Below are 21998 nucleotides of genomic sequence, written 5' to 3'. Positions count from 1 at the left end.
TTGGATAAGGAAAAAGAATAAGGACAATTACAAGTAAAAGATTGCAGAAGGGCGAACAGTAGTAAAAAGGAAAATGAAGATAAGGGATAGTTGACAAAGAAAAGGTAAAAACAGAAAGTCAGTCAACGTGGTTGGGGAGATGAGGAAGGCCCAGGACGACATTGAGGAAGAGACTGCCATGTCAAGCAGGAGGCAGAGAACAAACAAGTAAAGGCGATTCTTACAAGATGGTGAAGGTGCCGTTGTAGGTGTCGGGCTCCAGCACGGGCACTCTGCGGAGCCTCTGCTGTGGGCTGAGACCAACACACGACAGTGTCTCCTCTTTGCAGGTACAGCGCTCACATATTTTGAGGTTTGTGGTGGCATTCTGTTCTGGTTGCCAAGTTAAAGTTGTGTATGCCTTTTCTGAGGTATAGTTTACAAAATGCACCACAGGATGTTCAGTTGTTGGAGGAAAACCTGTCTCAAATGACTCTGGTTGCTGACTTACAGGAATTTCTAGGTCCATAGGTGGAACCGTGACTTCAGTCAGGTTTCGATGTTGACTCTGAACCTGTTTTGGATGTGCAAGTGTCACCTCAGGGTCCTTTGGGGGAGGAGTTGTAGTCTTCTTCAGGGTTGTCGAATGTTCAGCCTCTGTAATAGGTTCTGGAGTTATAGTAAGCTCCACATGACGAAATGGGATGATGGGTGATGCTGGATGCTGACCTTGATCCTTACTTGGAGTTGGAACTGTCACTTCCTGCTGGAATGGATATTGAACTACAACCTCCTTAGGTGGCTCTGGAGGCTGAGTTGGGGTGTCTCGCATGGTTGGAGAAGGTTCAGTCTCCACACTGGATCCTGCAGTTACAGTAAGTTCCAGGTCCATAGGTGGAACTGTGACTTCAGTCAGGTTTGGATGCTGACTCTGAACCTGCTCTGGATGTGCAAGTGTCACCTCAAGGTCCTTTGGAGGAGGAGCTGTAGTCTCCTTCACGGGTGTAGAATGTTCAGCCTCTGTAGTAGGTTCTGGAGTTATGGTAAGCCCCAAGTCCACACGATGAGCTGTGACACTGGGCAATGTTGGTTGCTGACCTTGATCCTTACTTGGAGTAGGAACTGTCACTTCCTGTTGGGACGGATACTGAACAACCTCCTTAGGTGGCTCTGGAGGCTGGGTTGGGGTCTCTTGCATGGTTACAGAAGGTTCAGTCTCTGTAGTGGATTCTGGAGTTATGGTAAGCCCTGGGTCCAAAGGTTTAACTGTGACTTTAGTTAAGGTTGGATGCTGAATGTGCTCTGAATGTGGAAATGTCACCTCAAGGTCCTCTGGAGGAGCTATAGTCTGCTGCATGATTGTAGAATGCTCAGCCTCCACAGTAGGTTCTGGAGTTACAGTAAGCTCCAGGTCAGCAGGCTGAACAGTAACATTGGGCAAGTTTGGATGCTGAGCTTGCTCTTGTCCTAGAGGTGGAACTGTCACCTCATTATGGACTGGAGGTTGTGCTACAACCTCCTCAGGTGGCTCTGGAGGCTGAACTGGGGCCTCCTGCTGGGCTGGAGGAGTTTCTGCCTCCTTAGAGGGCTCCGGAGGTTGAGTTGGAGACTGCTGCAGAATTGGAGATGGTTCTACCTTCTCAGGGGCCTCTGAAGGCTGAGCTTGTACCTCCTGTTGTGTTAGAGAAGGTTCTATCTCCTTAAGTGGCTCGAGAGGTAGAGATAGGGTTTCCTGCTGGACTGGAGATGGTTCCACCTTCTCAGGAGGCTCTGAAGGCTGAGGTGGGGCCTCCTGCTGTGTGGAAGGTTCTACCTCCTTAGGGGGCTCAGGGGATACAACTGGGGCTCCCTGCTGAGTTGGAAAAGATTCTGCCTCATTACCGGGCTCTGAAGGCTGAGCTGGGGCCTCCTGAGGTGTGGGAGAAGGTTCCACCTCCTTAGGGGGCTCAGGGGACATAGCTGGGGACTCCTGGAGGACTGGAAACTGAGCTGGGGCCACCTGCTGGGTTGGAGACTCTGCCTCATTAGGGGGCTCTGAAGGCTGAGCTGGGGCCTCCTGCAGTGTGGGAGAAGGTTCTACCTCCTTAGGGGGCTCAGGAGATACAGCTGGGGCCTGCTGGGGGACAGGAGACTGAACCAGGGCCTCCTGCGGGGTTGGAGAAGATTCTGCCTCATTAGGGGGCTCTGAAGGCTGAGCTGGGACTTCCTGCTGAACTGGAGATGGTTCTACCTTCTCAGGAGGCTCTGAAGGCTGAGCTGGGGCCAGCTGGGGGACTACAGACTGAGCTGGGGCCTCCTGTTGGCCTGAAGCAGGGTCCACAGCCTTAGGGGGGTCTGGAGTCTGAGCTAGGACCTCTTGTTGGCCTGGAGAAGACTCATCTTCAGGGGACTCTGGAGACTGGGAAAGATGCTTGGACTGAGCTGGAGCAAATTCAACTTTCTCAGGGGGAATAGGAGATTGAGCAGGGACATCCTGCTGCACTGGAAGATGTTTAACCTCCTTAGTTGCCTGGGGACTTAGGAAAATCCTCAGATCCACAGGTTTACCTGTGATATTAGGCAACACTGGATGCTGATCTTCACCTGGACCTGGAGGTGAGAATGTCACCTCATGCTGTACTGGAGACTGAGCTACAACATCTGTAGAGGACCCTGGAGGCTGAGCTGGATGCTCATACTGAACTGGAAAAGACTCGACCCCCTCATTGGGCTTTGGTTGCTGAGCTGGGACCTCTTGCTGGATTGGAGAAGGTTCTATACTTGCAACAGGCACTTGAGGCAGAGCTGAGCTCTCCTGCTGGCTTGGAGAAAGTTCAATTTCCTCAGGAAAATCTTCGGGTGGAGTTGAGACTTCATGCTGGACTGGAGAAGATTCCACATTTTCAGGGGGCGCTGGATGCTGATGTGGGACCTCCTGCTGGATTGGAGAAGGTTCCAACTGCTCAGGGGACACTCCAGACTGAGCGGAGGCCTCTTCTCGGAGTGGAGAAGCTTCAACCTCATTAGTGGATTCTGAGGTCATGGTAACTGAGGAATCCACAGGTTTAACAGTGACATTAGGCAACAGCAGGAGCTGAGCTTGATTCTGACCTTGAGGAAAAACTGTTACCACCTGATGCTCTGGAGAGTGAGCTGGGGCCTCCTGTTGGGTTGGAGAAGGTTCAACCTCACCAGAAGGCTCTGGATGTTGAGCTGTGGCTTCCTGTTGAGTGGCAGAAGGGTTAATTTCCTCAGAGGTCTGTGGATGCTGACTTGGGGCCTCCTGATAGGTTGCAGGTTTAACTTCCCCACGGGGATTTGGATGCTGAGTTGTGGCCTCTGACTGGGCTGGAGAAGGCTCAGTCCCCTCAAGGGGCTCTGGATACTGAGTTGGGGTCTCTGGTTGGGTTGGAAAAGGCTCACCCTCCTCTGATGCCTGAGGATACTGAGCTGGAGCCTCCTGCTGGGTTGAAGAAGGTTCAACCTCCTCAGGGGTCTGTGGATGCTGAACTGGGGCCTCCTCCTGGGTTGTAGGTGGTTCACTCCCCTCGGAGGCCTGTGGGTGCTGACCCTGGCCCTCCTCCTGGAGAGGGGAAGGTTCACCCTCTTCCTGGGCCTCTGGAAGCTGAGTCGGGGCCTCCTCCTGGGTTGAGGATGATTCACCCTCCTCAGGGGCCTGTGATTGCTGAGCTAGGGCCTCCTGCTGAGTTGTAGAAGGTTCAACTTCTCCAGGATATTCTGGATACTGAACTGGGGTCTCCTGCTGTGTTGGAAGTTTCTCCTGTGTGGTAGATTCTGGAGATTGCGTTGGAGTCTCCTGTTGAACTGGCAAAGATTCAACCTCAGGGGACTGTGGAGGCAGAGTTGGGGCTTCATGCTGGGTTTCAAAAGGTTCCACATTAAGAGGCACTGAGGGCTGAGCTATAGTCTCGTGCCGAACTGGAGAAGGTCCCACCTCTGTAGTGGGTTCTGCAGTCATGGTAAGCTGCACATCTGGAGGTTTCACACTGACATTGGGCAGGTTTAAATGTTGATCATGGTAGTGACCTGGAGGTGAAACTGTCATCTTATGATGCCATAGAGGTTGAGCTGGGTGCTCCTGCTGGGTTGGAGAAGGTTCCACCTCCCTGGAAGGCAGCTCTGGAGGCTGAGCTGGTTGCTCTTGCAGGGTTGCAGAAGATTCTATCTCCCCTGGAGACTGAGCTGGAGTCTCCTGCTGGGTTGAAGATTCTGCCTCATTAAGGAGCTCTGCAAGCTGAGCTAAGGCCTCCTCCTGGGTTGGAGAAAGTTCAGCTTCTCCAAAACGGTCTGGAAGCTGAGCTGGGGGTTCCTGTTTGCTTAGAGAAGGCTTACCTTCCTCAGGAGGCACTGAAGGCTGAGCTGGGGTCTCCTGCTGCCTTAGAGAAGGATCAATCACCCCAGGAGGCTCGGAAGGCTGACCTGGGGTCTCCTGCTCACTTGAAGGCTCAACCTCCTCTGGAGGCTTACCCGAGGTCTCTTGCTGGGTTAGAGAAAGTTCTGCTTCCTCAGTATGTTCAAGAGGCTGAGGTGGGGCCTCTTGCTGGGCTATAGAAGATTCAACACCTTTATCAGGCCCTGGAGTTGTGGTAAATTCCACATCTAAAGGCTTACCTATAACCCTGGGAAACATTAAATAATCTGGATACTGACCTAGAGGTAGAGATGTCACCTCATCACTTACTGCAAGTTGAGTTAAATACTCGATAGGGAACTCTGGAACTAGAGTTGGGGCCTCCTGCTGGACTGGGGTAGGTTCAACCTCCTCGAGGCGCTCTGCAGGCTGAGCAGGGGCCTCCTGCTGGACTGGGGTAGGTCCAGCCTCCTCAGGGTGCTCCGCAGGCTGAGTTAGAGTTATGGTAAGATCCAGAGGTTTAACAGTGACATTGGGGAAGCTTGGCTTCTGAGCTTCACTCTGACTTGGAGATAGCACATTTACTTCATGATGTGCTAACAGTTGAGATATGATGTCCTTAGATGGCTCTGGAGGCTGAGCAGGGGCCTCCTGGGGGGTTGGAGAAGGTTCCACTTCCTCGGGGGCCTCTGTAGGGTGAGCTGAGGCTTCCTGCTGGACTGAAGAAGGTTCGACCTCTTCAGGGGTACTTGAAGGCTCAGCTGGGGCTTCTTGTGGGTTTGCTGAATTTCCATCCTTAAGGGACTCTGGACGCTGAGATGGAGCCTCCTGCTCAAGTAGAGATGTTTCTGTCTCTTCAGAGGGCTCTGGATGCTGAGCCTGAGCCTCCCCTTGGGGCAAAAAAGATTCAGCTTCCTCAGGGGACTCTAGATGATTTGGGGTCTTCTGCAAGGGTGGAGGAATTTCAGCCTCCTCAGAGAAGTTTGGAAGTTGATCTGGTCCCCCTGGGAAACCCATAGGTAGGTTCTCCTCAGGATACAGGAGACCCATATTGGAATCTAAATAATCATCCTGCAGCTGTTGTTGTAGGTGCTCTTTATTTGCAAATTGGTTTGGAGTTCCAACAACTTTGGCAAGCCTTCGATGCTGAGCTAGATCTTTCTTCAGGTTTAGGGGTGAAACAATAAACTTTGTTGGCTTTGAACTCTGACTATCCAGAGATGGAACAAGTATTTCAAATGACTGGTGATCTTCGGCCTGATCTAAACCTACAGTTTTAGTCTTACTTTTGAGATGAGGAGGCGGAGCTATGGTCTGATTCTGATCCCAACCTGGCACTGGAACCACCTCTGGGAGCCTTTGATGCTGGGTTAGCTGGTCATTCAGATCCTCATCTGGCCCTGGGGGTAGTTCTCCAAACGAATCCGTGTCCAGGAATGGAACCAAAGTCTCGGTCAACTCCTTAGGCGGGGCCAACATCTGGGCTGGAGCAGAGGACCCCGGGTAATTAAAGCCCCCCGGCTCAGCTGGGGGTGTAAGTGCCTGGGGCGATTCGGGGGGGGGATCAGAGGAGCGAGAAGACCAGGGCTCAGCCGCCTCCAGGGGGTCGGAAGTCAGCTGGGCAGGGTCCAGGGCCCACTCCGGAGGCTGAGCTGCCTGGACCAGCAGCCACAACGGTTGCCACATAAAGAGAAGCAGTGGGGCCAACAGGCGCAGCCGGGACATGACACGCGGAGGCTCCGGGGCGCAGCGACCCAGGCGAGTAGGGTACTGGCGCTGGGCCCTGAGCGGGAGCCAAACCATTATGGCAGCCCCGTGATGCGCGCGCGCACCTTTAGCAACTGCGCGCCCCTCCCCCGCCAACGTCCCACCGTTTATTTATGACGTCTTTATTTACACCACCTTTATTAGCTCCCTGGAGATGGGCTCCGCACCACCAGAGCGGGCCCTTTTCCCAGAATCACTTGGGGCCCAGGCCTCCCTCCACCCTGCAAAGGCCACCACTCCCCCCCCACTCCCCCCCCCCCCCCCCGGGGCTGCTCACAGCAAGGTAGTACTTGCACTCAGATCTGGGTGGCCCCGGACTCCCGCAGCTCTGAGGGGTGGAAGGGTGGGGGAGTGGAGCAGAGCTTCCAAGGAAGCCACAGGACCTGGCATCCTGGGAAATTAAAAAATGCTAGTCCAGCTCTAGCAATTTGAACTCTTGCTCTTCAAGGCTTAAATCCGAGAGACGTTCTTCCTCCCCCTGGCCATACCGCTTCCAAGAAAAGTAGCTGACTTGCAAAATAAGCACCAGTTAGGGCGATGGGGAGGAGAACACACTTCACAGTCAGATATTCTAAAATGTTGCCATTTCCTCTAAATTCTCAATACCCATGGCTGATTATTAATTCACCACTCTGTTAGATGGGGGCCTACCACTGAATCTGCGATGGCCCCAAAATGTCTGTAGGAGGAGTTTTGGGGGAGTGCTAAGCAATTCATTCTGGGAAAGAGGGCCGGAAACCAATTCTAGCCCTTTATTTACACGGGGTGGGAAAACTTCCCCCATCTCATCTTGACTGGACATAGCCATTGATCTAGAAAAAGTAACAAGGCCACTTTTCAGAGGTCCACTCTGTGCGCCCACATGGAGAAGGCACTTAGGATGTTATAGTCAGCGTGTTAAACAATTTTCTTGAAATACTGTAACTAGCACTCAGTTTACTTCCTTCACAGCCCCTTTTCTAATGTATTTTTAGTCCTTGCTTATGGTCTGGCACAACCTCTAGCATGTAAAATGCAAGAGAGAGGGGGTTTTTATCTTAATCCCAATGTCTAGCACACAGGAATAGTTTTTATATGGAACTGATTCCAAGACTGGCCTCATGCAGGAATGGATCTGTTGTTATAATCAGGTTTCTGAAATCTTTAGCATCAATGCTGAATCTTTTTCTCATCTTTTCACCTTTTTCAGGAAGCTAGACTTTTTTTTTTTAATTTTTTTTTTCCTGAGAGAGAGAAAGCGTGAGCGGAGGAGAGGGACAGAGGGAGAGACAGAGAGAATCCCAAGTAGGCTCCACGCTCAGCACAGAGCCCGACGTGGGGCTGACCCCACAAACTCTGGGATCGTGACCTGAGCCAAAATCAAGAGTCGGATGCTCAACCTATGGAGCCACCCAGAATCTGGAGCCTGCTTCAGATTCTGCGTCTCCCTCTCTCTCTGCCCCTCCCCAGCTCACGCTCTTTCTCACTCTCAAAAATAAATAAACATTAAAAAAAAAAATCTAAAAAAAAAAAAATTCACAAATCTAGCCCCAAATTAAGCTCTCAATGACCTGAAACACATTTTTGCTTTTTTTTTTTTTTTTTTTTTAAACATTCTGTATGTGGCACATTACTATTTTCTTTTAGAAATTATTTTGGCGGGGCGCCTGGGTGGCTCAGTCGGTTGGGCGGCTGACTCCGGCTCAGGTCATGATCTCGTGGTCCATGAGTTCGAGCCCCGCGTCGGGCTCTGTGCTGACAGCTCAGAGCCTGGAGCCTGTTTCAGATTCTGCGTCTCCCTCTCTCTCTGACCCTCCCCCGTTCATGCTCTGTCTCTCTCTGTCTCAAAAATAAATAAACGTAAAAAAAAAATTTTTTTTAGAAATTATTTTGGCAACTTAATCCCTAATTCAGGACATCCATGTGAGTGATTTACAGAAAAGTTCTTCAGCAAGATATTCACGCAAGATATATATGAGATGCCGACATCTGGGTGATACATCCTATTTGAATGGCATAATGGTTTCAAACGCTGTAGTATAATCACATTTAAGGCCATAGTTACTCTGTTCCCAAATCCTTGAGATTCTGTTTGAGGGGAGCTCTAAAAGGCTTGTGTCCTCTCCTATGTCCACAACTGTGGCAGTGCTCTGATGAAATTTGCTCTCCAAATTTCAAATAAGGGGTCAGAGCCAAGGGTCAGGACTTCAGGAAAAGCCCCAGAAATCCCCTGCAGTCAAAAGCAGTTTCTGAGTTTCACATTTCCCAAAGGATGATAGAGCTAATGCCAAAGTCTTCCAAATTCTGCTGGTTGCTTTACATTATGGCTACAGTGGCTATGTCACCCTTGAACTTTAATCTCCACATACTTGAATTAAATCCTGCAGCTCGTCTTCAGTACTGGCATCTGTGATCTCTTCACAGGGTCTGTATTCCACAGCTATTTTACCACTTTCTGAAATAAAGTGAATAAGGATTGGAAAAAAAAAAAAAAAAAAGAGGGCGCCTGGATGGCTCAGTCAGTTAAGCGTCTGACTTCAGCTTAGGTCATGATCTCATGGTTCATGAGTTCAAGCCCCATACTGGGGTCTCTGCTGTAAGCACTAGAGCCCACTTCAGATCCTCTGTCCCCCTCTCTCCGCCTCTCCCCTGCTTACTCTCTCAAAAATAAACATTTAAAAAATAAAGTTAACAAGATCAATTCAGAATTTTCCTTGTTCTAAAACTAGCTGTATACAATGATAGCACCCAATAACTAGACATTCTTTTTATTTATAAAAGCAGAAAATAAAAGCATTTCCCTAGAAGTTTTCTCATCTCACACTTCAGTTTTTAATCATAACTATGTGTGAAAAAATACACATGAAGTTAACAACTGTGTGGTTCAAAAACGCTATCATCTTAAGAGATAGGAACTAAGGAATAATGACACAGGAAGTTAAAACTATGGAAACAACAATGTTCAAAATCAGATGACTAGACAGTAAGGCATTAGGTAGAGGTCAGTGTGAGTTCTGGAATAGAGACCATGGACTATAGCTGATACTTCATGTTAGAAACAAGGCAAGTGTCTACTCCCGGGAAACAAAATCCCACCAGATACAATGAACAATGCTTTGGAGGGAGGGGGAGGGGGAGGGGGAGAATGCGCTTGGACAGTTTATTGGCAGAAATGGCCCATGTCCCTTATAGACAATACAATTCCCCTTAAGGCAAAGTACAGCTACAACATTTTGATCGTGTACAAGGGATACCATAGCATGTTAGGGAGAGGTCAGCAACCCAAAGGTTTAGTTTGGTTCTTAAAGGTTGTTACTCAGAATTGACAGCTAATGGAGATTCTACCTGATGACCAGGGAAGTCAACTTTCACTGCAAGAGCTGTCCAGGCTGGAAGCCTGAGACCAATCCAGGGTCAACTCTTATGGGCAAATAAGGCCTCTGAAACTTAGCTAGGATTTCTCAGTCTCTAAGCCTGCAAGACTGTGAAGCGGCGAGGGCGGGGTGGGGGGGGCAATTGTTTGGGGACTCGTTACTAATTATAAAATTCCCTTGGAGCACAGCCTGTAACATTCACACCATTGTAGAACTCAATAGAGAACACAATCGATGCTATTCAATAGCCTGACCACTTTCAAGGTTCACAAAAATATAGCTGACCCTAATATAAGAATCATATTCATGGCACAAAAACAGACACATAGACCAATGGAATAGAATAGAAACCGCAGAACTAGACCCACAAACGTATGGCCAACTCATCTTTGACAAAGCAGGAAAGAACATCCAATGGAAAAAAGACAGTCTCTTTAACAAATGGTGCTGGGAGAACTGGACAGCAACATGCAGAAGGTTGAAACTAGACCACTTTCTCACACCATTCACAAAAATAAACTCAAAATGGATAAAGGACCTGAATGTGAGACAGGAAACCACCAAAACCCTAGAGGAGAAAGCAGGAAAAGACCTCTCTGACCTCAGCCGTAGCAATCTCTTACTCGACACATCCCCAAAGGCAAGGGAATTAAAAGCAAAAGTGAACTACTGGGGCCTTATGAAGATAAAAAGCTTCTGCACAGCAAAGGAAACAACCAACAAAACTAAAAGGCAACCAACGGAATGGGAAAAGATATGTGCAAATGACATATCGGACAAAGGGCTCGTATCCAAAATCTATAAAGAGCTCACCAAACTCCACACCCGAAAAACAAATAACCCAGTGAAGAAATGGGCAGAAAACATGAATAGACACTTCTCTAAAGAAGACATCCGGATGGCCAACAGGCACATGAAAAGATGTTCAACGTCGCTCCTTATCAGGGAAATACAAATCAAAACCACACTCGGATATCACCTCACGCCAGTCAGAGTGGCCAAAATGAACAAATCAGGAGACTATAGATGCTGGAGAGGATGTGGAGAAACGGGAACCCTCTTGCACTGTTGGTGGGAATGCAAATTGGTGCAGCCGCTCTGGAAAGCAGTGTGGAGGTTCCTCAGAAAATTAAAAATAGACCTACCCTATGACCCAGCACTAGCACTGCTAGGAATTTATCCAAGGGATACAGGAGTACTGATGCATAGGGGCACTTGTACCCCAATGTTGATAGCAGCACTCTCAACAATAGCCAAAGTATGGAAAGAGCCTAAATGTCCATCAACTGATGAATGGACAAAGAAATTGTGGTTTATATACACAATGGAATACTACGTGGCAATGAGAAAGAATGAAATATGGCCCTTTGTAGCAACGTGGATGGAACTGGAGAGTGTGATGCTAAGTGAAATAAGCCATACAGAGAAAGACAGATACCATATGGTTTCACTCTTATGTGGATCCTGAGAGACTTAACAGAAACCCATCGGGGAGGGGAAGGAAAAAAAAAAAAAAAAAAAGAGGTTAGAGTGGGAGAGAGCCAAAGCATAAGAGACTGTTAAAAACTGAGAACAAACTGAGGGTTGATGGGGGGTGGGAGGGAGGGTAGGGTGGGTGATGGGTATTGAGGAGGGCACCTTTTGGGATGAGCACTGGGTGTTGTATGGAAACCAATTTGACAATAAATTTCATATATTAAAAAAAAAAAAAAAAAAAGAATCATATTCACCCAATAGGTCAGTGCCAAAAACAAAAACTGAAGCTGAATTGATTCCAAAAACATAATCTTATAAATTCTCCAACAGGAAAACGATGATAACAAGTGAACATATTTTCTCTGCTTACCATGTTTCAGGGATAGTTTTAAACTTTTCCATCATCTCATTTGCTCTTACAATTCATCCCCCATGAGGTGAGTTGAATTATTACCTTTACTTGGCAGATAGAGAAATTGCAGCTTAGAGAGATTACATACTTCAAATCTGACTATAAAACCTAAAACTGCATAAGAAATCTAGGAGACAGAGCTAAGATTCAACACCAGATGTCTAAAGCTTCAAAGTTTATTTTTTTTATTATTTATTTTGAGAGAGAGAGCACATGGCATGTGAGAATCAGGGAGAGGCAGAGAGAGAGGTAGGGAAAGAATCCCAAGCGAGCTCCACGCTGTCAGCACAGAGCCCGACACGGGGCTCAATCTCACACATCGTGAGATCATGACCTGAGCTGAAATCAACAGTTGGACGCCTAACTGACTGAGCCACACAGGTGCCCCCAAAGCTTACACTCACAATAGTATTCTGTGTTATGAGCAAACAATCAAGAAAGAAGACTGGGTCAAACACTTTCTGTGTGGACAGAGGTAAGTCACTGTATATCTATATACTGGGGACAAAAATATTTGTGGTCATTTTTCTCACAGATGCCACAAAGAACAAATTTGACACTACCGCTTTGAAAGCATTTGGTGAATAAAAGAATATGAAGTGTTTTCATCCAATTAACTTTTCAAAATGAGTTTATTTGCTCGTTGAAACTGATGTACTGTAAGGACAATCAAATAAGTCTTACCTAAAATCACAATCAACAGCTTCTGGAATGCATCTGACACAGCCTTCTGAATAGCAAGCTTCTGGGTTGTCCTCCTTTTCATAAGAAATGATAATGGCCCTGCATCCAACCAAAACAAATGGATTTAACATGCCTATCTGAATGATAACTGATTTGGGGGTTATATGTGTAAAAGTGAAAATACATCCATGATTCGTAGTTCATTATCTTAGCAAGTAAGGGCAGGCACAACACAAGGTTGAATGACTCTGCTGTAGGTATATCCTGGCAGGGCACATTTTTACTGCCCTGATCTACTCCAGAAGTTTCGGAAGTACCAAAAGGGAGACACAAGCCAAGAAAGTGGCACAGATCTCACATCGCTCGTAGATTTCAAATGGACAAGCTGAAACTATAGTTTCAGACCCTACTGCAGACCCTACTCTCCTGTGCATCAAGGGCTGGAGTCACATGGGGAGAAGGGTTCGGTGGTAGTGCACGTGACCGCCTGGTCTCTTCCCGGGCATCACCCAAGGGAGCCTTACTCCCTTAGCCTTGCTAACAGCCCTGCCCCTCCCTGAAAACCCTAAGCCTAAGTGCTGTAGACACTGGGAAAAAACACAGTACCAATGGGAATACCTTTTCTAGGCATCTGTATTTGACTCTTTACACTCCAGCCCTTTTATAGGAGGCAAAGGACTCAACATCTACCCAAGAGTTTGTTTAAATCTTTAGATGATTACTTTGCTGGGATAACTGCAGGCTGCAAGAGATATGTATTTGAAGGACTATTTTAGCACAAGGCGAATTCTTAACCAAAAATGGGAAAAACATTACTTCCCTCCTCCTAAACTTCTTGGCAGAAAGTCAGCTTTAGAATTTTAAAGTTAAAGGTTCCTTCAGGTATTGCCTGAGATAAAAGCCTGTACTGTAGGCCAGAAAAACTCTGCCTAGGGCTTTAGGAGCTTAGCAAAGGGGAGGGCTGGATGATGTATCTGAAAAGATGAGTTTTTAGAAAGAAAGAGGGATTCTGCCTCCCCTCCACCCCCACCCCCACTGTAAACAGACCTTCCTCCAGGTCATCCAAAGTCTCCTCGGCCATGCCAGCTCCGGGACTCCGGCACTCATAGGATGGCAACACCACCTCTAAAGCACAGAAGAATTTCAGGCTCTGCTTCTGAAGTGGTGGCACAGTATCTTCATTTGCCCTTTCTTCAAGGTCAGAAAGATCCTGAAGCTGTTAGGATTTTATTATTATTATTTTTTTATGTTTATTTTTGACAGAGAGAGAGAGAGAGAGAGAGAGAGAGAGTATGAGCAGGGGAGGGGCAGAGAGAGAGAGGGAGACACAGAATCCGAAACAGGCTCCAGGCTCTGAGCTGCCAGCACAGAGCCCCACGTGGGGCTCGAACTCACAGACCGTGAGATCATGACCTGAGCCGAAGTCGGACGCTCAACTGACTGAGCCACCCAGGCACCCCGAGCTGTTAGGATTTTAAATGGAAGGTCCTTCCTTGGATCTGAATGTAAGCTTCAAGATGTTTTGTTATTAAAAACAAAACCGGCGGCGCCTGGGTGGCTCAGTTGGTTAAACTTCCGACTTCGGCTCATGTCGTGATCTCACTGTTCATGGGTTCGGGACCCGCGTCGAGCTCTGTGCTGACAGCTCAGAGCTTGGAGCCTGCTTCCGATTCTGTCTCTCCCTCTCTTTCTGCCCCTCCCCCGCTTGCAATCTGCCTCTCTCTCTAAAAAAAAAAAAAAAAAAAAAAAAAAATGCAACTAAACTCCAGCAATCCCAGCCCACAATGGAGATATCCTATAGCTTCAAAATCAAGTAAGACTTACAAATGGATGAAGACAATTGGTTTTTATTATACACCATACAAATACTGGAGAAGATTATGGACACCACAACCCAAGTTACTGAGATTATTATGAATTCTTGGTGGCAGGCTCAGGTACTTCCAGTTAGAGCCCTCTCACATCTCCCCACAACCCAGTTTTCTCCTCTCTGAAGTCCAGAATTTCAGTGTTGAAATGATTCTAATTAGTCAGAGAAAATCTATAAAGTTTACCTTGATGATCCTTTTTGACCATCCATTGAAACCAAAGTAATAATTTGCCAGTTCTTGGCACTGGGAGCTGTTTAGGGCAAGGGCCTGATGTTGAACCGCCTTATGTTTGGTGCCAAGACGAACCTAAAGACATAAGAAATAGACCTGAAAATATCATAACCTGACACAGAGGCTTCCTTTAGATACACCTGAGATTTATCAATACCTATTTCATAGAGAGGTTGTGAAGCTCAAACTGGAAACATTTTAAGAAATCAGCTCCTAATAAACCCTAAATAAATGCTAGGTACTATTTTTACGCTATAGACTTTGATGCATCATTTCCAGGGCCCTTGATTAATCGGCTTTCCGTGATCTCTGATATTGAAAGTGATGACGAAAGCAACTAAGGAAGCCCTCTGGAAGCAAATTATAGGGCTGTAGGTAAGCGAGGGAAGTAAACTTTTTGCTGTCTCATCCCGTAGCTCCTGTTTGAGAATATGACCTCAAGAGCAGATAACATGGACCTGAGTAGGACCTGAATCAGCAGCACCCACCCCCCGCAAGTTACTAACCCCCGTTAGAAGAAGGAATATACATACTTCTGTAAATTTTATAAGCAAATAAAACAATAAGAGGTTCATTTGCCTTAATAAGCTTCTTTGAGAATGCAAATACCTCCAGTGTTAACTCTCTAAATAACTTACACGCTACAGTGTATTTCTTACATCCTCTAGTTCTTTTTTAAATGTCTATTTCAAGTGGGGTGTAGTATATTCGTATATTCGTAAAAATTCAAATAATTCAAATAAAGTCAAAGTATTATTAACTCTTTATTGATTTGTTTGTGCAACGTCCTCTATCACTAGTTTATCAGTTCCTTAAGTGCTTGAAGGAACCATATTTTATTCTTTTCTCATTCCTAGAATCAAGCACAGGTCTATGGATTAAGTGAATGAATGAGTAGATGAAAAAGTGAAATTACTTTCTCCAACTGAAGCTGCCTGCTAGGAAGGAGAAATGAAGATGAACTTTTAAATGTTGAGTGCTACAGCACAGGCTAGTGGTGAGGCAGAGTGGAGCTGTTCTGGACAACCAGGAAGCTGCAGAAGGGCCTCGAGCCCCTGAGTGGTAGAGACAGTTGTCACCTTAGATAACCTTGCCACAGTTCTTGCTGGCGACCGTTTTCCTTCATGCTACTGAAAAAAAGCTCTCAGATGCCTTAGGCCTTTCCTTGATTTTACTGTAAGATGTTATTCTTGGGGCGTCTGGGTGGCTCAGTCTGTTGGGCATCCGACTGCAGCTCAGGTCATGATTCTCACAGTTTGTGAGTTCGAGCCCCGTGTCAGGCTCTGTGCTGACAACTCACAGCCTGGAGTCTGCTTCCGATTAGGTGTCTCCCTCTCTCTCTGCCCCTCACCCGCTCATGCTTTGACTCTGTCTCTCAAAAATAAACATTAGGGGCGCCTGGGTGGCTTGGTCGGTTAAGCGTCCGACTTCGGCTCAGATCATGATCTCACGGCCTGTGAGTTCGAGCCCCGCGTCAGGCTCTGTGCTGACAGCTCAGGGCCTGGAGCCCGTTTCAGATTCTGTGTCTCCCTCTCTCTCTCTGCCCCTCCCCTGTTCATGCTCTGTCTCTCTCTGTCTCAAAAATAAATAAATGTTAAAAAAAAATTTTTTTAAATAAACATTAAAAAAATTTTTTTAATATGTTCTTTTTAAATATGTATTTATAAAAGGTAAACAAACAAACAAAAACAACCAGAAACTATGTGTACTTACCAAAGTATAAAGGAACACATAAGTAAATTGGGCAACAATTTCAGTAGGCGGCGGGGTGGGGGTGGTGGTGGTGGTGGTGGTAACCCAAGGCTCTGTGTTAAATAAATAAAGAAATTTAATATGAATGCTCTCTCCTGTCAGCTATATATTGACTTTGGGCTTTATGCTGTGAAATCTCAAAATCCATTTGTGAAATGGTCTTAATGTCCAATGAGACAAAAACACCTCATTACTCACAACTGATACAAAGTAATTATTTCATAATCTGTGATAGCTGAGTGGCTGGGTGACATCTTCACAGGCTAGAAGCTTGCAAGCTCAGGAATGCCTGACAGGTGATCATTTCAATCATAGGGAGTGGAGCCAGGATTGAAGACAGTGTTGAACAAGTGGAGACAGTATACTCAGACATTTGAGGATTCTTAGATTCGATCCAGATTAAATCAGTAAGGAAGGGCATATGGGTAAGAATAGGCAGTCGAGTCCGTAGGAAGTAGCTAGATTAAGAAGCCAGTTAGACAAAGCTGATGAAAACATACAATTATAAAGTGAAAGGTTTGGCAATCTAAGCCTCACTCAACTTATTCAAAGGAATTGACATGGCCCTTGATAAGGACATGGTGATTGAATTGAGGCACATAATGAAATATAATTCTGGGGCTCTGGGAAAGCAAAATGGACAGCATGTTGGTATGGAATAAAGTTTCTGTGGTGTATTAAAGAATGTTTTAACCATTTTCCCGGGAGTTGAAGGGAGTTCTGAATAGGCAGCTTGAGAGTGATGACGACGATAATGACGATGAAGCATCCTTTATAATACAACTGATGAGAGAGTTTGTCATTTTATATCCACATAATAGAGGGGGGCCTGGGTGGCTCAGTCGGTTAAGCGTCCAACTTCAGCTCAGGTCATGATCTCAGGATTCATGAGTTCGAGCCCCACATCGGGTTCTGAGCTGACAGCTCAAAGCCTAGAAGTCTGCTTCTGATTCTGTGTCTCCCTCTTTCTCTTCCCCTTCCCTGCTCATGCCCTGTTTCTCAAAACTGAATAAAAACGTTATTAAAATTTTTTTTAATCCCCATAATAGTAAACAGAAACAAGACTTCTTGTGAAGCTTTGTTAAATTAAGGGGCACCAAAAAATGACACAGGGTTGAACATCAGTAAGTTTGGGCTTGACCTCTCCCTTCCAGTTACCGTCATGAACCTTAAGTAAGTCACTTAACTATCCTGAGTTCGAGTTTCTTCATCTGAAAACAAAACAAACATAACAAAACAACCAAAAAACCCAGGGAAACCGGAGGATCAGTGTAGCAATGCATCTAAAAGCATTCTGTAAACCACAGTGGTATACCAACGCTGGTCTATTATTGCTGAATTCAACACTTCGTCCCAGTGGTGTTAGGAATTTCCTACTTGGACCCACCTTCACTGGAGAATTCTGAAAAAGCTGCTTCTGGTCGCATGCCTTTTGGGCTCTGTGAGCATCCCTTGCTGAGTAAAACTTGATGATGGCGTAGAAACCAGGACGGGCCACTGCAGCGTTCGGGAAGACTCGGACCGAATACAGAAGGCCAAACTGGGAGAATACTGCGAACAGAGAATGCTGTGGGGTGGTCCCACGCCAAGTAAGTGCATGAAATTTCACGCCCAGCAAACAAAACTGCCTTCTATTCCCTAAGCCCTCCTGCACACGCAACCCAAAGCACTTCTCGTTTCGTTGAAAAGATTTCCCTTTGAAATCCCGGGATTCGAGAAGCATTAGAAGGCAACATGTGCCGGCTGTTGAGAGTTACCTCTCAAAATCTGTCGGGGCTGAGACTGCAAAGCTCCCCTCTAGAACTAAGATTCCTCTCGGCGGAGACTACAAGGCGCGCGAGGTGCTCAAGGCCAGACTCAGACTCCCAGTCACGGGGAGGTGGGGGTGTCTCCCTCCCTCCCTCCCTCCCTCCCTCCTGGCCCGGCTCACATGCAAGGCCTCGGCCGTGGGTCCAGAACTCAGCTCCCACACCAGCAAGGTTTTGTCACTCTCGGTGGGAACCGTAAAAGAGACCAATTCCGCCATCCTACCACCAAGGAGCAGGCGCGACTAAGGTTTGAGTGGCACGGCGCCTGCGCAAGGCGCGCCCGCGCGTTTTAAAAAGGGGCTGGGACGAGGGGCGGGGCCAGCTCGCCGCGGGGTGGGGCGGGGGCTGTCCCCCGGACCTCTCCTTCGCCCCTCCCGCTCTGGGGCGGGTCTCTGCCTCTACTTCCCCTCCCGCAGCTCCATTGTCTCAATGTCGTAGAATTTAGTGCTTCTAGTCAAGTGTATTTAAAAAAAATTTTTTTTTAATATTTATTTATTTTTGAGAGACAGAGTGCAAGCAGCGGAGAATCAGACACACACACACACACACACACACACACACACACACACACACAGAATCCGAAGCAGGCTCCAGACTGTCAGCACAGAGCCCCAAGCAGGGCTCAAACTCACAAACTGTGAGATCACGACCTGGGCTGAAGTCGGACGCTTAACCGACTGAGCCACCCAGGCACCGTTAGTCAAGTGTATTTTTACAGTAGGGTCTAAAGGGTGAGCTTACAGGATCCCTGGGTGTGGACAATTTTATGGCAGCCTTCTTCCTCTTCACTCCGGGAGAAGATTTAGACTACTAGCAGTTAGTAAGTTACCTACTGAACTTAAAAATTTGGATTTCTCTACGTTGTGTGGGCAATGACCACTAAAGATGCAATCCTTTGGCTTAAGAATGTTTTCATGAATGTTAAATATACAAATCAAACTATAACTCATTAAGCCATTAATGAAATCCTTAAAAAGCATTCCCTGATTTCCCTACGTGATTTTGATGAATTGGTGTACGTGTGTGCTTGTTGGGGTGAGATGATGTGGGAGTTTGGCAAGCAGGGTAAGAAGGAGAGATAAATTTGAAAAAACCAAAGAGTGAGGCCAGGTAGGGCACCAATATTGGAGCTCATGGTGCTTGTGCAGAAGGGCCGCTCTCGGCATCCAAATAGCTATTTTGAGGACTAACACACTGAGAGGGAAAGTAGGTCCTAATGATCCTTATTTTAATCCTAGAATGTCTGAGCCAGAAGGGGCCTTACAAAACAAGTCTCCTGAGGTTTCTAAGCAGTGGCCTTCAGACTGCTGCTGGTCTGTGGTGAAGGTTTCACCAGTCCTTGCCAAAGCAAGAAAAGGTAATATAAGCAGGGTTAAAAAAAATATTTTCATAAAACGAAATCCATTCCATTATCCTATAAATCTGACCCTCATTTAAAAAATTATTTTAATATTATTCATTTTTGAGAGAGAGCATGCATGTGCGAATGGGGGAGGGGCAGAGAGAGAGCGGGAGACACGGACTCCGAAGCGGCCTCCAGGCTCTGAGCTGTCGGCACAGAGCCCCTCGCCGGCGCTCAGACCCACAAACTGCAAGATCATGACCTGAGCCGAAGACCGACGGTCAACCAACTGAGCCACCCGGGCACACTGACCTTCATTTTTCATGCTGAAAACTGTTTTATGAGGAGATGCTGATAGAGGATAGTTGTTGTGATTCATACTCTTTCTAGGGCATTAAAATAAAAAGTTGGACATGTTAACATGGCCTTAACTTTTTTCGTGCTTTACTGGTCTGTGAAATCCAAAACTCTGGGAACCACTCAAATGTCAAACCTCTCACTTCAGAGCTGAAGCAGTTAAGGCTCAGAAGTAGGGACAGCAGTGGCCCAGGTGGGACAGTTTATTCAGGCAGTTCCGATTGTAGCCACGGGTAGAACATTCCTCCAACTGCCCCTTTTCTGTCTTTGCGTTGTCATTTTGCAGGTTCAACTCCACGTCAGCACCGTGTATTCGTTGTATGTATCCACTCATTCGCTGTAGCCAGTGTTCGTGTATGTCGCTGCTTCTCCAGGCAGATGGTGAACACCTCAAGAACAATAGTTATGATTTACCTTCCTTCTTCTAGTGCCCACCACCCTCCTGCCATACTAGGTACTCGAAGATATCTGGAATGAAAAATGAAGAAATCAACACATTCTTTGCACAAGGAATGCTTTAATAATTCCCCAAATATAACAACTTCTTCACTGTGGTCCTCTCTTGGTTCGCGAATGACAGTCAGGAACCAGGGGCCTGGGCCTGGATGGGTGCAAGGAGAAAGCCCTAGAAAACCATTTATTCCTGGGGCTCCGGTCAGTCCTTTTTGAACATGGGAAGGAAAGCAAATAACGTGAAGTGGAGGCAAGAGGAAGAAGACATGAAGAATCCCCAGGCGAGAAGAGGAACGCTGGAATGACTCCACGCCTGTCTCATTCCTTGTGACACCCCGTCATCCAGTAGGAGAGTGGCCGGCCCGCACAGTGCAACCTCCATGCCACCCTGTGGAGAGAAGAAGGCTGGCTTCTTGCTTCCTACTTAGTAGCTCCTTCTCCACATCCATGACCCAGCACTTAGTGAACGCACGGCACAGCACGGCAATGCACGGAACCCCCTTCACTGCTCGCTCTCTGGTCTGTCCCCCCGTGGCCCCTCTGAGCCTTCCTTTAAATTTCTCTTATCTGTGGTGTTTGGCTCCTCCCCCCGTTCAGCATGCTCCCACGTTTTCAAATCCTCCTCTGGCCCCGAAGGGGGAGTGCACCATTTTACAAGGCTGAGAGTCACTAAACAAACAGAAAGATAAATACATACATAAATAAATAAATAAACCAATCCGTCAATCTCAGGGGCAACGATCGACTCTCCCTCCAGAGAGGGTCATCCCTAGTAGCCGTCAGCGTCTCTCCCGCATGGTGTTCTTAGAGTAGACAAGGCACTTAACCCCCTCCTTCCTCACAGACACCTGTAGAGGCAACTTATCTGTCTATCTATCTATGTATCTATCTATCTATCTCCAATTTGAAGCTCAGAAAAGTGAAGCAACCATTGCACTGTCTACCACTGGGAAGCTGACAGCTTTGGGGGTATTTGCTCAGCTGAGGAGCTACGCACCTTTTATAGAAAATGTTGCTGCGAATTATGGAGAGGGCCAGCCCCACCCCCCACCCGTGGCCAGCATGATGGTGCTGCTTAACTGGTCCCACACCTACAGCTCATTGAACCGCTCGGGGATGATGGGTCCAAGCTGAGCCAATCAGATTCTCTATCCCAGCCCCTTGGACTCTGGGGCTGAGACTAGCCAGTCTCCGTGACTGCTCAGAACATTAGCCCGTTAACTTGGGGGCAGCCACAGTCTGTCCTCTGGAATGGGGAGCAGAATATACTGCTCTACAAAGGAAGTAGTGAAGGAAATGCACGAGGAGGCAGAAACTTGTCAGGAAAGCCACACTGACAGTTCCCAGCTCCGCCTCCGTTCTCTTCCAGAGAAGAGACCCCTTGGGTAAGCTCGGTGAGACACCTTGTCCCCTCCGAAGCCATCTCCCTCAGCTAACTCAAGTTCCTTTGCTACTGTGTCCAAAACAGTTTTAATACAACATCAGAGAAAGACCCAGATCCCAAGTCTTGTAAGTCCCAGTTCCAAGCCCGCCGCTCTCCCACATTTTTCTAGATGGTTAGAAGGGGTGGAGTCCTTGCCTCCTGTCCCCTCCTGTCACTACATCCTTCTTGGGGCTCTGCCTGCTGACTTAGTCCCACAGTGACCTCCTCACCAGTTCTTCATTCCCCCTGCTCCAGACACAATCTTTTTCACACAGTTGATGGTTGAGAGAAGATCGGGGCTCAGCAGTTCTGAAGGGGAGACAGAGAATACCTGTGAGAACACAGAGGACAGTCCCAGAGACTGAGGCAGACACCGGCTCTCCCCGCCCCCCAGGGGCTGAGTCCTTCCAGATTAGGCAAGGGCTCCCTCCCAGAGGCCCATGGAGATATCCCTACAATGGCTGCTAGAGGTCAAGGGTGGCTAGGGGTGGGGGCAGGAGGGGCAGGAGTAAATGTATGTTTACTACCACACATCCTAGCTAGGGTACATGCTGGTTCGCGCCACGTTTGAGGGTTTCTAGGGAAAGGAAATGTCAAAACAGGCAGCACAGAGGCCAAGGTAAACCTTGCCTAATGAGAGAGGCTCTTCAGGTGAAGAGTGCAGGGATGTTGATCAGAGTACGAAAGAGGGAGTAAGGGGCAAAGCCATGGACCTGTGGAGCCTCCACGAGTGGCTCTG

General features: G+C 47.3%; 3 protein-coding genes and 2 long non-coding RNA genes across 18 annotated transcripts in view; 2 read left to right on the top strand and 3 right to left on the bottom strand.

Annotated features, from left to right (window-relative positions):
- The window catches only part of LOC122233602 (leucine-rich repeat-containing protein 37A2-like), a 54074-nt gene extending 47747 nt beyond the window's left edge, over nt 1-6327 (bottom strand). The window contains exon 1 of one of the 2 annotated variants that reach the window (XM_042966758.1): nt 225-6327. In XM_042966758.1, the coding sequence (XP_042822692.1) occupies nt 225-6133 (5909 nt within the window). In that variant the 5' untranslated portion in view covers nt 6134-6327. The remainder of the gene's footprint in view (nt 1-224) is intronic. The other variant, XM_042966759.1, reaches the window with a different exon arrangement.
- The window catches only part of LOC122233608, a 29141-nt gene extending 14443 nt beyond the window's left edge, over nt 1-14698 (top strand). For 2 of the 3 annotated variants that reach the window (XR_006211242.1, XR_006211240.1), the window contains one exon: nt 14541-14698. This is a non-coding gene — a long non-coding RNA (uncharacterized LOC122233608). Of the gene's footprint in view, nt 1-7958; nt 8541-14540 lie in introns of those variants that run through there. The other variant, XR_006211241.1, reaches the window with a different exon arrangement.
- LOC122233603 (RAD52 motif-containing protein 1-like) lies at nt 6357-19676 on the bottom strand. 4 transcript variants are annotated; one of them, XM_042966769.1, is made up of 7 exons: nt 19339-19676; nt 17264-17443; nt 14077-14199; nt 13070-13238; nt 12023-12121; nt 8446-8531; nt 6357-6608 (listed from the first exon to the last, which is right to left on the bottom strand). In XM_042966769.1, the coding sequence occupies exons 1-7, from the start codon at nt 19342-19344 to the stop codon at nt 6507-6509; spliced, it is 765 nt and encodes a 254-aa protein (XP_042822703.1). In that variant the 5' UTR covers nt 19345-19676; the 3' UTR covers nt 6357-6506. The 4 variants fall into 4 exon arrangements, with proteins under 4 accessions (XP_042822703.1, XP_042822702.1, XP_042822704.1 ...); XM_042966768.1 differs by lacking the exon at nt 19339-19676 and adding an exon at nt 17807-18012; XM_042966770.1 differs by lacking the exon at nt 19339-19676 and adding an exon at nt 15838-15929 and having other exon boundaries at nt 17264-17343.
- Nucleotides 18323-19937, top strand: LOC122233614. Its single transcript, XR_006211250.1, has 2 exons — nt 18323-19041; nt 19670-19937. It is a non-coding gene; the product is annotated as an uncharacterized LOC122233614 (long non-coding RNA).
- Nucleotides 19881-21998, bottom strand: part of LOC122230454 (pleckstrin homology domain-containing family M member 1-like) — a 22176-nt gene continuing 20058 nt past the window's right edge. For 2 of the 8 annotated variants that reach the window (XM_042966761.1, XM_042966760.1), the window contains exons 7-8: nt 21490-21590; nt 19881-20224 (exon numbers count right to left, since the gene is read on the bottom strand). In XM_042966761.1, the coding sequence (XP_042822695.1) occupies nt 20039-20224; nt 21490-21590 (287 nt within the window). In that variant the 3' untranslated portion in view covers nt 19881-20038. Of the gene's footprint in view, nt 20506-20555; nt 21591-21998 lie in introns of those variants that run through there. The other 6 variants (XM_042966762.1, XM_042966763.1, XR_006211233.1 and 3 more) reach the window with 6 other exon arrangements.

The sequence above is a fragment of the Panthera tigris genome, chromosome E1 (genome assembly GCF_018350195.1).
Source record: "Panthera tigris isolate Pti1 chromosome E1, P.tigris_Pti1_mat1.1, whole genome shotgun sequence".
NCBI lineage: Eukaryota > Metazoa > Chordata > Mammalia > Carnivora > Felidae > Panthera > Panthera tigris.
The sequence above is the reverse complement of the archived record's forward strand: the minus strand, read 5'-3'. Positions and strand labels throughout refer to the sequence as shown.

Excerpts from the sequence above, each read along its gene's own strand:
- LOC122233603 (XM_042966766.1), bottom strand. The coding sequence starts at position 17,599 with ATGCTTCTCGAATCCCGGGATTTCAAAGGGAAATCTTTTCAACGAAAC. Across the intron at positions 12,122-13,069 it reads TTTGGATGACCTGGAGGAAG|GGCCATTATCATTTCTTATG; the intron begins GTCTGTTTACAG and ends GGTTGGATGCAG. Across the intron at positions 8,532-12,022 it reads GCTGTTGATTGTGATTTTAG|AAAGTGGTAAAATAGCTGTG; the intron begins GTAAGACTTATT and ends ACTTTATTTCAG.